This window comes from Aaosphaeria arxii, assembly GCF_010015735.1.
Source record: "Aaosphaeria arxii CBS 175.79 unplaced genomic scaffold BU24scaffold_3, whole genome shotgun sequence".
In the NCBI taxonomy this organism is placed as follows: domain Eukaryota; kingdom Fungi; phylum Ascomycota; class Dothideomycetes; order Pleosporales; genus Aaosphaeria; species Aaosphaeria arxii.
Window position 1 is genome coordinate 1697253 of NW_022983476.1, and position 14866 is coordinate 1712118.

The following is a 14866-nucleotide window of genomic DNA, read 5'->3' on the forward strand; positions in this document are numbered from 1 at the left end:
CACTCAAGCAATTTTCATGCTCCAGCCACGATGTCCGAGCTGGGCTTACTCATCTGCAGACGCACAGACCAGAGTCCTCTTAATGCTCACTTTCATTGGCTTATTAAAACACACGTGACACGGGTCAATGCTCCTCACACAGAGTCACTTGAAACAAAAGGATCTGATAACAGAAGACAAGAAGATCAGATAATTGTGCGGATCAAGGCGTAATGATGATCCGCTAATCAAGTCTCACAACCTCACTTGTAAACACAACATCTCCAAGAGACATCTTTCCACTATCCTGTTGCGCTGGCTCGTCAACAGTATAACATCGTATGACAGCATTCTCTTTGGATACGAAGACAAGCCTTTTTTTCAATATTTGGGACTTGCCCGTGAATCGTGCAATCGTGTGATACTTCTGCCCTTTTCCCCCACCCGCTGCCTTGCGTTCGCGCTCGACTCTCCATCTCTTGTCGCTCACCTCCCATCTATATCTAGGAAACTCGCTCATCAGCTCCTGCATTACTGCCAAATATCTTTGCAGACAATCACGATGCGTTTCACCGACGTTCTTGCGCTCCTACCCCTCTCCGCAGCCGCACTCAATGTGCCCCACCCTCAACTCTTCTTCTCCAACTTCCTCGACAACAGCGAGAAGGAAGTGACCCCTAATACCTTTCCTACTGTCCACGAGTCCGCTGTTCAAGCCCGTCGCATCCTATCTCTCGAGAAGATTGGTACACTGTCGACCATTTTCCCCCAATCTAACACCCCGCATAATGCTGAACGTCGTCCCCATGACGTTTCGGGCACTCCTATCGGCTTGATGGACTATTACAGTGACTGCGAGCCTGCAACGGGAAACCCTACTATTCTAGCCATTTCCATCGCCACTTCATTCAAGAATGTTGATGCAGGCTCCAACATCACGCTCTCCCTTCGGTGGCACCGCCCCGATAACCGTCCAGTGAGCGCCGCTGGGCTCCCCCGCTTCTCGCTGGTTGGCTATCTTGAGGAAATCGACACCGAAGACGTCATCAAGCAGAATGTCCCAGGATGCTTCGTGAAGCACCATCCTGATGCTGCTTGGTGGTTGCCCGGCAACAAGATTCACACCAGCAAATGGGTCCGCCTCGTCGTTCAAGAGGTGTACTGGATCGGTGGATTTGGAGACCGCGCCTATATCGGATGGATTCCCATTGAGGACTGGCAGAGCGTAACGAAGGAGGAGATCGAGAGCATTCGTCTTCCTGGGGAGAAATCAGGCGGTTGGAAATCGTGGCTCGGAATCGACAGGCCCGAAAAGAAAGAGGCCTTTGAGTTGTAAACATCAACCTTGCACGGCATAATCAGGAAACCATGTGCAGCTGGACCTTAGGCAGACAACAACATGCGATGATGTTTACTGGGCATTATCATACTGGCCGCAGTGCATTCTTGACCATTACCACGCTTTTGCCGGTAAAGTCTGTCTTCAGAGAAGCGCGACGTATGGAACAAGAACAGCCGCATCGTGGTCTTGATCTCTTCTCCGGAGTCAATTTGACTTCCATCCAACCCTCGTTTTCGATTTGGACTTCTTAGCTCCATTCTAAATTGCCACGTAGTCTATTGCTGTAGATAGGAGGAGCACATTCAGGGCTGTCCCTTCAGCTTGTAAATACATACTATTGATTGCATTAAACTCAAATCCACCGCAAATGTTAAGTAACAGGCAATATCCTCACATGTCATCAGCAGCCTCATCTTTCTTGCGCTGGGGTTGGGGGGAAAGCCCAACTCATTCACGGATGCACGTAACGCATCAATAACTTATTGCGCTGGCGCTGGCGTTGGTGCTGGTGCTGGCGCTGGTGTCGACGAAGGTGCTCACCAACATCAACGCTGTGCCATGGTCGTCGTCGTCGTCGTCGCATAACCAATTTCGTCTACTCGCGCAACGAGACGAACAACACCCTTGAACCCTACCACTATTCATCATTGATTGCACAAACCGGCTTCCATGGAACATTCCATCAACCAGTTTTCCATCAACGCAAACCGGCCTTGACCCTGCACTGCACTGCACTGCACTGCACCGTACCGCACCGTACTTCGATGTTGTAACCCCCCAATCCCCATCGCTCGCGCACCACCTTATCTAGCACCGGTTTCCAAGCAGACACCACACCATTCCCATGAGCGCCCACACAACCAGTTCCAACTTCCAAACGCCCAGCCTCTCCAGCACATCTACGCGAAATCACCCCATAACCTACCGTTTCCACGAGATGGTAACGCGCGAACCCTAAAGCTCGTCAAAATTCCACTTTCAGCCTAGCCCCACCCAACTATAATCGTGCCGGCCGAAAGTACACCCACCTATTGTATGTACCACACAAAACCACCCATTCCCGGTTCCCACGCCCACGCACTACCCAGCCAGTGCCAGCTAGGGATCTCCCTCGGCTTGAGTTCCCTCTGTGCGCCAGAAACACACCCATTCATCACCCACCACACACAGGGTGGAGAACCGCAAGCTTCGAAGATCATGCCCCGTGTAGCGGAGACTGCCACAGTGCCACCATCCATGCCCATCCCAGCCCCGTCCCTCCTCGATTGAGTGTTCATCTGCTGCTTTTACTCCCGCCACGAAGAAGAGAATCGCATACGTGCGTGCGTCACCAAATGCAGCTCCTTGAATCCCAAAACATGGTCCTAAGCAAACTAGTTGTAGGCGCATTCTCCCTGACATTTGCACCACAATATCCGTTCTGGCAGAACCATGTGTAGATTGCACTTTGATGCCGTTGCTTTCGGCATCACTAACTACGGCGCAGCACGTGGCCTGACTCGCCCGAGAAGTATGGCAATACTCCGTGCCTCTCCATTAGTTATTGTTGTTTTGGGCCATGCAGGGAAACGGCAGCTAGAGTGATCCCAAGAGAAATGCACAGCAGACACACCATTATTCTTTGCGAGTAGGTAAACGCGGTGGGCGAGCGAAACGAAGGCGAACGAGAGAAGAAGTGGGAAAAAAATAAAACACGAGTTGCAAGTCATGATCTCTCCAAGCTCGGATACCATGGATGTATGGTCATCATCGCACGCTCCAGGTTCTACGTTGCTGGGTCGCAAAATTGAGATTAACGACCCCGATCTACGCTGGTGCTCCGGGGCCTTGAGTCGCTCACGCAGGGAGGGCGGGCGGGCGTCACGCACGTGCATTGGGTTCCGGAGATCAGCCCTCCACGGGAGGGGTGCGCTACAGGCTGTGACAGAAGTCTAAAATGCTCCTGGGAAGCGCGGCCTTTCTTGTCCTGTCTGGTCTCAGACATTTGACAACCCCCTCTCTTCCAAAGGTGTGACACACCGCCCGAGATGGCAGCGAGATGGTGGCAGACGTGTGGTTTCAAAAGATGAGGGAATAGAGCTCGTTTTGGGAGCCGCTACTGTCTCTGCCTCCGAGGTCTTCTGATGTATGCGCATTGATGTCCTTTCGATAGTTGAAGTTGATGTGGACAGAGCGTTGAAAAGCGTATTGGCAGATACCAAGGTGATCCTTGGATTGATAGAAGATTGAAGGTGAAGGATCCCCTTCCCTCGACGTTCATGTACATCCTGTCCTGTACCCTCCAGAACATGATAATCGGGCAGGATGCGCTTTCTTTTTAGCGAGCAGAATGTGGTGGAGTCTCTTCAACGGCAATGGAGTCATGAAGAAGGGCGGCTCCTGGGATCATGCTTGACATCGCAACATCCAACTACGATATGCGGCATTGCACACTGTCCGGCCTATCTCGCTTAGAACTAGACCTACTTGTACAATGATCCTCTCTGTCCCTGTACCAACAACTATGTACTTGTACTTGGATGAGAAACGCACTCCGTAGATCCAATGTTCTGGACGGGGAGAAGTTGACAGTCGGCCTGCGAATCTTCACCTAGTGTCCGCGCAACGAATGATGCGTTAAGGTTCGGGAGAGCCTAGAAGCCCTTACTGACGATTACCGCGTTCCACGGCAACGGAATATCAACGGAGATACTCACGTTCTCGACTGACAAGTGGTACATCATGGCCACAATTAAACCCTCCCGTGTGTGTACTTGTACATGTACCTGAGTCAAGCTGGACGAATTCGAATTCCAAATGCCCAGTCCCGCCACGCGGAAGAAGCCATGGTTTGACAGGGCCTATCCATCACGCCGCTCGGCCACACCCACCACCACCATCGTCATCTCCCATCGTAAATGCTCGTAGTCGGCGGCACGTACACAGTAGTCAGTTTCCTACCCTACCTTACTACACGATTTACAAGTTACAACACAACACCAAGCGCCCAAGCCAACCTGCTGCCTTACCTACTGTCCTCCCGCGATCTCCACCCTCTATTCCCACGTTAGGCCGGACTTCGCCCTCCGAAGGTCTCCCATTCGGTAGGAATCGTACGACTAGAGAACCAAGCCAGCCAGATAAACCCATCAACCTCACCTTTCCTGCGTTCATCGCAAATCCTTCCAATTCCTCGGGGAAGGGGGCGGCGCATCAATAATCACCATTGTCGACTGTATTCGTCGGGTTGTATACCTTTAGTTTCGCTCCGAAACTAGTATACCTTCCTTTACGGCGCAATTGACCCCCCCCTTCCTTCGATATGTCTGTTCTCTCTCCAATTCAATCCCGGCATCGCATCCGGATGGTGTCGTTGCGCGCACCCGCCTCGCGGCCCCTAGCAAAGGCCCCGGAGCTGATGTATGAAATGAGTATAGTTGGTTGATACGGGCGCGTGGTGGTGCTAGCCAGGCCAACGAGGGCAAGGTCTGGAAGATTTGAAAGCGTATGGTGTCTTGTTTTTTTCTTTTCTTTTCATTGCGTTTGCTTGCAGCCGTCGTGGTTCCTTAGTGATAGTGACGAGGGTGATGCGATGCGCTTCCCATTGCTTTTTTGGTTTCGCTCTCCACCTCCCGCGACCGAACTGGCCCTTTGTTCAACCTTGGCGAGAGATTTGTGGCGGAAGTCTTGAAGGATCAAGGAGAGAATGGTTTTCTTTCTTTTTGAAGGGAGTGGATGGGATTTGCTGCAATACATGTGGCTTTTCTTCCACCTCACGGCGTGTTTCGTTCGGGGTACGTGGGTTGGAAGCTGTGGAACCAGAACAGATTCACAGAATAGTTGCTTCCTTTGACCTCTGTTTCCTCTAGTTCGTGGTGACACGAGCGACGAGTTTGATTATGATTATCATTGTGGTTGTGATCGTGGATGTGCCATCTCATGTAGAAAAGATAAGCAAGGCACAATCCATCACAATCATTCTGCACCCCAGGCTCGCCTTCCCAACACAAAAAGAAAGCAAACTCTGGAGAAAACCCCCAGCTCTTCGCTCGCAAACCGTAGCTCAGCACATCCCCCATACCACGCCCGTCCTCTCAGTGCAGCCTTACAAACTAATACCTAACCTACGATGACGACGACAACGCCATCCGGATTGTCGCCAGCATCAAACTATAATTAACCAACTTAGTGTTGCTATAACATCTTCTGTTAATACACCGACCGGTCCTATATGATCGCCTAGTTCCGGAAAATCCTATAACGATAATTAATGGGCGTTGCATTATAGCCAACTATAGCGAAAGGGCAGCTATTGATTGAGTGCTGTTTGCCCTATGGGGTTCGCTAGTTCAGTCGTGTGTGGAGAGATAGTGGCGGATCCGCGGTGCGTGGTGCCGTTGCAGTTTGTTGGTGGGTGTGGATGGTCATTATCGATTTTATTTTCTTGTTTGAATCGGCTTGGACGTGGTGGAGGGTTGTGAATTATTGATTGATATCAAGGCGGGATATATGCTTTTCGATGCGATGATGAGGAAGGCCGAGGTCGGTTGAGGATAATGTGGTGTTGGCAGTGGTGTTGGCAGCGAGTGCATCTCCGAATGATGGTGGTGACAGTGCATGGATAGAATGTGCGAGTACTCACTGTATTCTTTAATCGTATTTTGCGCCGAAACTAAAATGAAGGTTACTGATGGGATGGATGCACATTATCTGAAAGCAAGAAAGCAGAATCCAGTTTCTCTCTCTGCTTCACGCTCGAGGTACACTGTGATACGTACCTACCTCTAGGTACCTACAATATATGCAACTACAGCTCAGCACTCAGCCCTACCCTAGAAGATCATGCGTTCTCCAGCGGTGATCCCATCCACTTCACACTCCCTCTCAACAAATCTCAGGCGCATGAGGCACATTTAATGAGTATCTTGACCGCCTACTTCAGTGTTTCGTCTCAGGAACGACATGCACATCATCTAAACGAAACAATCCACGCCCTAAGAAACCCGACCCCCTCGCGTTTCGAGTTGCTTCGGTCTCTGCCAGCACTCATACTTCACCATCAACATTGAACCCCGGAAATCAAAGTCCGCACGGCATAATGTCGTGAAATGGGGTTGGCCCGCCCACGCCCCAGACTGGTGATCTTCAGGACGTTCAGCAAATACACGAGTCGGTAGAGGCGGCAGATGCCTCAATGCATGAAGTGCATGGACCACCTGATATATCCCCGAGGTTTGCGCATCATTTCTCATGAATGTCGAGGATTGGGCCTGTGGAGATGGGGTGATGACGAGTATCATGTCGTGTTGGGAAGGCAGTTACATGTATCCTGGGCGAACGAAACGTGGTGGTTGTCGGTACCCAAGTTAAAGGAGTTGGTCGAGCTTGGTCAGATAGGAGTCATATAGGAGAGACAGCATTATTGCAATGGCAATAAGATCCCTTTCGCGGAGGGCGAATGGCGACAAGTAAAGAACACGTCGAGAAACTTGTTCCATGGGTAATCCATTTTCGAATATTATTGCATTCGATCTATAGCTAAAGTGAGGGCCCCTTGACTTGTTGCGTTTCTGTTATGGCGAGAGGGCGCTTGGGCCAGATCCTAGACTTGCGTAAGGTAAATTGTTAATGCGAGGGGAATTGGTGGACAATTCAATGTTTGATGTTGGGCTGCTTGAACACCGAACACGATACCAGCTAGGAAAAGTATGAGTGAATTGTTTTGAAGTATTTGAATTGGAAATATTTGATCCTGTGTCCGGCTCGACTCGAGCTGGAGATGCTCAGGTGTCGACGAATGAATTATAGTACAATTGAAGTAAAACTTCACCCAACCAGGATGCCCCCTGTTGGGTGGTACAGACCCCTCCTAGGGCATCGTGCGCTTGCTCATGCAATGACTGCGACCGTTCCAAAACAGAAATGGGGGATAGATACAGAAAATAGGTAAGGATCTCGAGGACCCAGAGTGAATATGAGAGGAAAACGCCCATGTAAATGCAATAGATGGAGAAAAACGCCCGGCCGCCGCCTAGAAGGAAAGAAAAAACGCCTTTTCGATATGCCATCCGAAAGATACCGCACGGGACAAAATAGATGCTGGTAATGGACGATGAACCTTTTCAAGGTCCCTGAAAGTAATTAAAGCCGTTCAAGCCATTTCAAATCAAAGCCGTTTGGCTTGCGCGACGCCTGGCCGTAAGGTTATTATCAACCCTTTGCAACTTCATCATGTCGTGGTAATTGTGGTGCTGGTAGATGCGTGGCAACCCCGCTCGTGTCGTTTCATGTTGCTGCGTACACTGAAGGCCTTTCCACACCCAGGCTGAGGGCACTTGTAGGGCTTCTCACCCGTGTGGCTGTGGCTGTGTATGCGAAGGCTACTCGGTCTTGAGAATGCTTTGTTGCAGGTGGAGCAGATGTAGCGATCTTGTGACTGAGGAAACGATGATTGGGCTGATGCGCTGATGTAATGATGATGCTGCCACACGCTCGAGCCGTTGGCCGCATTGGCAGGCACAGGAAGTGAAATCCCTGGGGGTGGGAAGCTAGATGGAAGAGGTCGCTGGCCGTACATGCTGCTGTTGTAGTGCGGTTCAGGAGAGTAGAAAGACCCAGAGGAAGCGGCGCCTGGAGAGGAGGTGTACGGGGAGGGTGCGTAGGCGGAAGTGCTGTACGGGGACATTGACGGTTGCGAAGGGAGTGAGTCACGCTTGATCGGTGGTGCGGGCGGCCCGCTTTGACGTTGCTGGTGCGGCTCCAGGTTGTTGAGAGACTGGCCGAGGAAGTACGGAGTGTTGGAGTGCGTCGAGGCGGTCGACGGAGACTGATTGCCGTCAACCATTGGATCCGGATGCATAGGTGGCGTAGGAGGTAAAGTAATTCTGGGGTTGCTCACGATCGTGGAAACTGGTTGCACTGCTCCTGCTACTGGACGCTGCTGGGGGTCTTGTCGAAGTTGTGGAGACGACGAGTTCCGCTGCTGGTGTTGTAATTGTGGACTTTGGTGGGCTGTTTTAATCATTAGCATTCAGTGATATTCCCTCGCCAATGGGGGCCTTTAGAGGCAGTGAGGGAAATACCTTTCTCTGATGCTGCCTTCTCGCCATCTGCAACGCTCAACAGGCTGGAAATGGACGGGAGTGAAGGCTTCTGTTCTTCCACCGGTGGAGATGGTGGTGACTGAGGGTGTCGTTGATACTGATACTCGACTGTCTGAGCCTGCGGATTCGAGTACGGACTATGTGCGGCGCTGGTGGGTGGCTGATAGGGTCGGTGAGCGGGTTGGTGAGAGTAGTAGCCCGAGGTCTGCTGCGTCTGATTGTGCGGCGAATGTGGTTGTTGTGGTTGTGGTTGGTATTGACGGTGGTGGTGTTCGTGCGCCTCACGTTCCCGGCCGCTGCCGTGTACCATACTTGCCAGCTGCATTGCCATGGGAGTTGATGGGTCAACGGGGTCACAACGTAACGTCTGCGTAACGGCAAGTCGGACCAACGAAGTGAAGGATGTGAACGAGTTATAAATGTGAATGGCAAGACGGATGGAGAGAAGGGAGAAGGGAGGGGGGAAGTGATGACAGAAAAGGAAGAGAGCCAACAGGAAAGACAGGGTGCCAGGACGTCGGGGCGTGACAACAGAGGAGCGGGACGAGTCGTCGGGCCTGCAAGCGTTCAAGTACAGTAAAGTGGGAGTAACGAGCGGTTGGCGAGGTTCAGGATGCAGAAACGCAGGCGTTAGCAGCGTCTTGGGGTGTGGGAGAGGGCCGTGGTGACCAAACCGTTGCCAGCGGTGTGGGTCAGACAGCGGCGAGGGGCCCCGGCCGTCGAGCCCTGCTCAGAGCGCTCAAGCGGCGTATGCTGCAAATTGCCTTGGAGCGGTGGGCAAGGCGGCAGGCCGTTGTATTCAAACAGCCAGCGACCGTAACGCGTTAGAAGGCAGATGGCTGGCCCGCAACGGTAATGCAGAACCTCGACGAGAAAGGCTTAGGAGAGAGATGCGCAAGCTACCATGTAATCCCTTGGCCGAGCGATCCGCTGAGAATCCCAGTTCGGGCCAATCTATACAGCGCCGGCTATCGAGCGCTTTCAGGAATAAGCCCACGGGGGCTCTACCGGGGGGCCTGGCAAGCAGTCAAGGACAGGCCGTGATGCACCGCAGATCAGCCTCTCCAGAGAAGCACGAGGAACTTGTGACAGAAGCGGTCCTTGCTCGCTTGGACCTGGCCGTATCGTGGTGCGGCTACACCGTAGATACGCTCACGCACGTTGGAGAAGGCGGTCGTTCAAGGACGACGGATAAGAGACAGGCGTTGGGTTTTCCACAGCGGATAGATGATATCAAACTATCGAGATGCGCACAAGTGGAAGTATGCGTACCTTTGGTAGGAGGTATGATTCGTTGTGTTGTAATGTCAGTAACAGTTGATCCGTTCGTTATACGATGTGTCTAATGGTAGACAGAATGGGGCGTACGAAGTCGCAAGATTGGAATTGTGCTGAGACGCTCGCCGGGGTTCGTGATGGAACGCGGACGACGACCACAAGGAGGTACTGTTGCGAATGGTGCAGTGTTTCCGCCAGTGTGGACAAGTGGGATCTTGTATCGCACAGGTACGGAGTAGGTAGGTAGGTACCCAGGTTGGTATGTAGGAGTATCAACCAGAGAGGACTCACACGAGTCGTAGTTATTGTGGTGGGGCGATGAGAGGGGATGGGTTTCCTTGATAACAAAAGATGGTGAATGAATCGTGAAATTGGATGACGGGTAATCAATGTGGGAAGTGAATATTCTGGGGTTGGGATGAACCCTCGATCTCAGAACACGAACCAACGACAGGCGACCAGATTGGGAGGAGTCAGGTCATGCGAGAAAGCATGGACGGATAGGATGTAGGAGAGGAGGGACTCGAAGACAACAGCAGCAGTAATGTAGTGTAGTTAGTGTAGTGTCGGGTAGAGGGTAGTGGGTAGTGGGTAGGTAAGATGTTGAATCGCTGACCAAGGATGACGCGGTCTAGGATGAGCAGTATTGACAGTAGGTAGATAGAGTTTCTAGAACTCTGATGGGTGGAAGAAGAGATTGTGTCGACTTGAAGCGAGAGACAGTACAAGTAGTGAAGTGGATAGGGCAGGTGGTTGAAGGTTGAAGAGGGGGGGGGGGGGGGGGGGGGGGGGGGGGGGAAGGAAGGATGAATGAATGGACGAAGATTTGCGATGGATGTCCCGATGCTGACTGCCCAGACAATTATAGGTTACTACAAGTGGTAGGATGTTGATCGAGTACTCCGTACACACAGTATGAGAGAGAGTGTGTGAGTGTGTGTGTGTGTGTGTAGAGAGAATGAAGGATGTGTTGTAATAGGTGGGTGGTGGTTATTGTTGTGATAGATGAAGCTCAAGGGGAGGAGTGGAAGGCTCCTGAGAGGGAAGAGTGAGTGAGTGGGGGATGTGGTTGTGGTTGTGGTAGTGACGGCCGTGGCAGTGGAAGTGGCAGGAGGTGGTAATAGTAATAGTCAGGCAGGCACGGGTAGGGATCAGTCACTGGTTATTAGTGGTCGGCGGCGGCGGTAGAGGCGGTGGGAGACTCGAACAGAGGGAGGGTCTGTGTTCACTTACTGTGTACTGCTAGATTCCTAGGTACGTACCTAATTAATGGTAGTGGCGGTGGTCGAATAGGCCCGTAGTAGACTGGAGGATGTACCTAATTTTACCCATAGCAACGACGAAGAAGAAGAAGCCTGTTCTGGATGGTCAGTGAGCCGATTCGATGACAGATGGATAGTTAGTTAGGTAAATAATTAGATGGATAGATCGGTGCATGTCCGAGTGAAGAATCAAAGTTGGTGACGGATGGTAGTCGGTCTATTTGTTAGTTGGTTGGTTACCTACGAGGGTAGTAGCACATAACATAGTACAGACATAGTACAGACATAGTACCGTACCATCTGTTGGTTACCCGTGGGGCCAAAGGATATTCTGGTACTCCGTAGTTAGGTGGTGGTAGTAGGTAGGTAGGTAGGTAAATCCAAAGACCACTACGACTACTTGTTAACTACTGGCCTGACTACATAGTTACGGAGTAACGAATACCATGTACATGCAAATATTGATGGTTAGGTACAGGTATAGGTAGGTAGGTAGGTAGGTAACTACTATAACTACGGAGTACTTCCTACACGTTACTATTCAACATACTTAGGTACTCACCAAACTTTGTGTCCAAGTACGGAGTGGAATAGTCGCCTCATCACCGATAATCCCAATGATCCCAATCGTGGCTGCAGAAGTCCCATTATTATTATAATTATTCCAATAAACCAATTTGAGTTTGTCCCGTGTCGCGCGCTCCCCAGCCTGGCATAGGCATGTGGTATACGGTAACTATACCTAGGCATAGCCAGCTCACAGCTGGATCATGCCCATGCCTATGCCCATGCAGCCACCCATCCCCATTCTCTTCCCCTTCTTCCCAAACCCTGTGGCTACGGAAACCACCTATTGCCAATGCCGCCACTACTGAAGAATAGGCACATCATTCGGCCGCCTATCTGCCTGGAATCGGCCAGTCACTGGGCCGCAATTGCAGACTGCTGGCGGCACAACCTCCCACTTGTAGGGATGACGAGTATGGGGGGGGCGTTTGGTTCAACTCTCTACACAGTATGGCCGGCCGTGGAAACTACGACAGTTCCTGCTGATGCTGATGCTGATGCCGAGGACGATGACGATGATGCATGCCTACCTACCTACCAACCTAAGGTTCAGGTTAGAGGTAGCTATGGCTGACGACCACCTCACAACTCTGTCCAGGCACTAGACCATGGACAACAACCAGGTCCAGTCCACTAGGTACTCGGGCTGATCAACTCCCTACTTGTACAGGGCCGCCTTCTGTAGCCAATGATGCATGTGTGTCATAACCATCTAGATGAGATGATGTTGGTAAAAGTTCGAGAAAATTCCCACGGACGCACACGGCGGAAAGCGCATACAGAACATCATCACTTTTCGATTTCACTCATTACCTCACTCCTCGAACGACCAATAGACAAGCCGATTAAATAAGGTAGTAATCAATGGACTGGACGTGTAATGTATGTGAATATGTCGACACTGGCATATATGGTTGTTGACGGTTGAACAGTAGAGGATCGCTGTAAACGTTCATCGCTCAGCGCTCAGCGTTCAGCGTTCAGCGCTCATCGCTCCTTCCTCTGTCCTTAGCTTTGCCCACCACCCACCAATGCCACCTTCCAACCACTCACTCCCTCAGAGGTTACGAGGCCTGCACAATCTCCACCACCGCACATCACACATCACGCATCAAGCATCACGCATCACACACCACACACCGCGCATCACCCATCACCCACATCACGCATGTCACACAACCACTCTACCCTCACATCACTCACCCAAATTACCCTACTACACTTCACGACTACTTCTCTACACTACCGATCTACTGTATTTACCTAACCACACAGTATCGTGTCCTCGATCTCAGCCTCCGTGGGCTTTCTCCCCTCAAGTTAGCTTATTCCAAAAAAACCATTCATCGCTTAGTAGCCAGAATGTTCGACCTCACTAGGCCAGTCAGACCGTCAGACGTATACCTACCTAGGAGGAACTCACTCACTCAACGAGCTGGCTCTCCCGCTTTCACGTTTCACGCCTCACGCGGCACGCCTCGAATAACACCCCTGCCTGACTCGTTCGCCGCTCCCAATGCCAACTACGGAGTACTACCCACGGACAAACCCATAGTCTACCACACACTCCAAGAACAATTCCCGAACTTGCGGCACCACTGAAATGTCATTCATCAGTCAATCTGAGGCCCTATGGGACGGTTCCTCTGCAATTGATGCACATAGCACATCCCACACATCTCATACATAGCAATTCATCCTCTCCATCGGTAGGGACACTCTCCCTCGATGGTAATTACCCACCGGCCGTGGTCGCTCCCTACGGAGGGCGAGCGTTTTCATCCGCTGGCAAGCGCGGGAATGACAGAGGATGCTCGACGAATGCCCGACGGTGCCGGCCTCTCCGACTAACGCCCATTTCAGTAGCTGTCTCCGTTTGCAATACGCGAGGTCTGGTGTGGACGCCGCGAGGGCGGATGGCGGCGTTGTCGCCATGTCTTGGCTACCGTTCGTCTGTGGAGGATCTCTCACTTGAGGCGGGTCGATCAGCACAAGCGTATGCAGCTAACCCTGAAGCCACGTTGGCCTGCTGTCACCCTCGCTGATGCTACACGACCCAACCTGTCGTATGCAATCCTTTGAGCCCTCCCATCTCGTCTTCTTCCTCTCCCTCCCATTATTATTCACACTTGTTGCATCACACATTTAACCGAGGTGGCCGCTAATCGTCACCTGGGAGCCCCCAACAGCCCAAGCCATCTCCTATCGCAAGTCTGGCTCCTCCTACTGTGTCACTACTCCATCCAAAGCTTCGCATTCTATTCGGTATTCCCACGCAAAAGCATCACCCACCCGGAGCACTAATGTCCGTACCATAGCTTCGCCAGTCTGCTGACTGGAGGCCCATCAAAAAAGAAATGGAAAAACCAAACAACACCACACACGAAGCGAGTGCGCAAGGAAGCATGCCCCTACACACTCACACACTCTTACACCTATACGGAGTACTTTGTAGAATGAGTGCAACCTATGCTCCGTACTGTGTACGGAGTATATACAAGTGATACCATTTTGCGAGCTTGGGCAAACAGCCGTGCCACTCTAGGTGTAAGTTGCCCCATATCGTCATCCACGTGCCTTCCGCGTCCCGGGGTCTAGAAAGATGGAACGATGGTATTACTTGCCAGGGTGACCGCGACCATAATACAGTAGGTAAAGCAGGAGAGGTGAACGCACGGAGAACATTCTGGGTGGGTTCCGTCAAGAACAGGTTCCCTGGAGGAGATGAAGGATGGCATTCAGGGTTCCCTATCCAGGACATGCTTCCCTCTCTGGTATAGTTGCCTGCCGTGCGATTCGTTGACCGACTCCCAGTACCCTGGATCTTGCATCCGCTGTGGAGATGACGGACTGCAGCCGTGGCCTCGGGAGTTATTGGAGATGTGCATACGAGACCTTCACAGAAGACTATCTAGTGCACACATCATACGATGCAGGCGAGATTTGGTACGCACACGGCTTGCTCGGTTCGTTCAGTTGAGAAGATGCGAAATGCTTGCTCAGCGCAGAACCGCCCACAGAAGGCAATGCCAAGTGTAGATAACCCGGTGCGACGGACAATTTACCTGCGTGGCAGGGAAGGGGCGCATGATCTTCCGGGAGTGCACCAACGAGGCTCGTCATGGTCTGAGCGAGACGAGCGTGGGAGACTTGGGCAGGGATACAGAGGCGTGGGCCGAGGATGACCCCGTCGTGGCCGCCCCCTGGCAGAACAAGCTTAGGACTCCACCATCATGTTTCGGCGCGGTCTCCAGCGATGATCACTCGGCTCTGTCAGCAACGGTACTATTGTTCTCGAGTGGCAGCAGCGGTGCCTCTCTAATAGCGGCTGTGTATGGAGCCGGGGCGGATAGGCT

General features: G+C 51.9%; 4 protein-coding genes across 4 annotated transcripts; 2 read left to right on the plus strand and 2 right to left on the minus strand.

The window, feature by feature from the left end:
* Window positions 1–265: 265 nt before the first annotated feature.
* BU24DRAFT_420488 (uncharacterized protein) lies at window positions 266–1683 on the plus strand. The gene has a single exon (XM_033527483.1). The coding sequence runs from the start codon at window positions 542–544 to the stop codon at window positions 1313–1315; it is 774 nt and encodes a 257-aa protein (XP_033385779.1). The 5' UTR covers window positions 266–541; the 3' UTR covers window positions 1316–1683.
* A 1010-nt stretch (window positions 1684–2693) lies between these two features.
* Window positions 2694–3163, minus strand: BU24DRAFT_150739 (uncharacterized protein). The gene has a single exon (XM_033521256.1). The coding sequence runs from the start codon at window positions 3052–3054 to the stop codon at window positions 2797–2799; it is 258 nt and encodes an 85-aa protein (XP_033385780.1). The 5' UTR covers window positions 3055–3163; the 3' UTR covers window positions 2694–2796.
* Window positions 3164–7529: 4366 nt separating this feature from the next.
* BU24DRAFT_460485 (uncharacterized protein) lies at window positions 7530–8734 on the minus strand (the record flags this gene model as incomplete). Its single annotated transcript, XM_033531824.1, has 2 exons — window positions 7530–8311; window positions 8383–8734. 2 exons carry the CDS (start codon window positions 8732–8734, stop codon window positions 7530–7532), a joined length of 1134 nt encoding a protein of 377 aa, XP_033385781.1.
* Window positions 8735–12229: 3495 nt separating this feature from the next.
* BU24DRAFT_150838 (uncharacterized protein) lies at window positions 12230–13027 on the plus strand. Its single transcript, XM_033521258.1, has 2 exons — window positions 12230–12392; window positions 12446–13027. The coding sequence occupies exons 1-2, from the start codon at window positions 12375–12377 to the stop codon at window positions 12887–12889; spliced, it is 462 nt and encodes a 153-aa protein (XP_033385782.1). The 5' UTR covers window positions 12230–12374; the 3' UTR covers window positions 12890–13027.
* Window positions 13028–14866: the final 1839 nt, after the last annotated feature.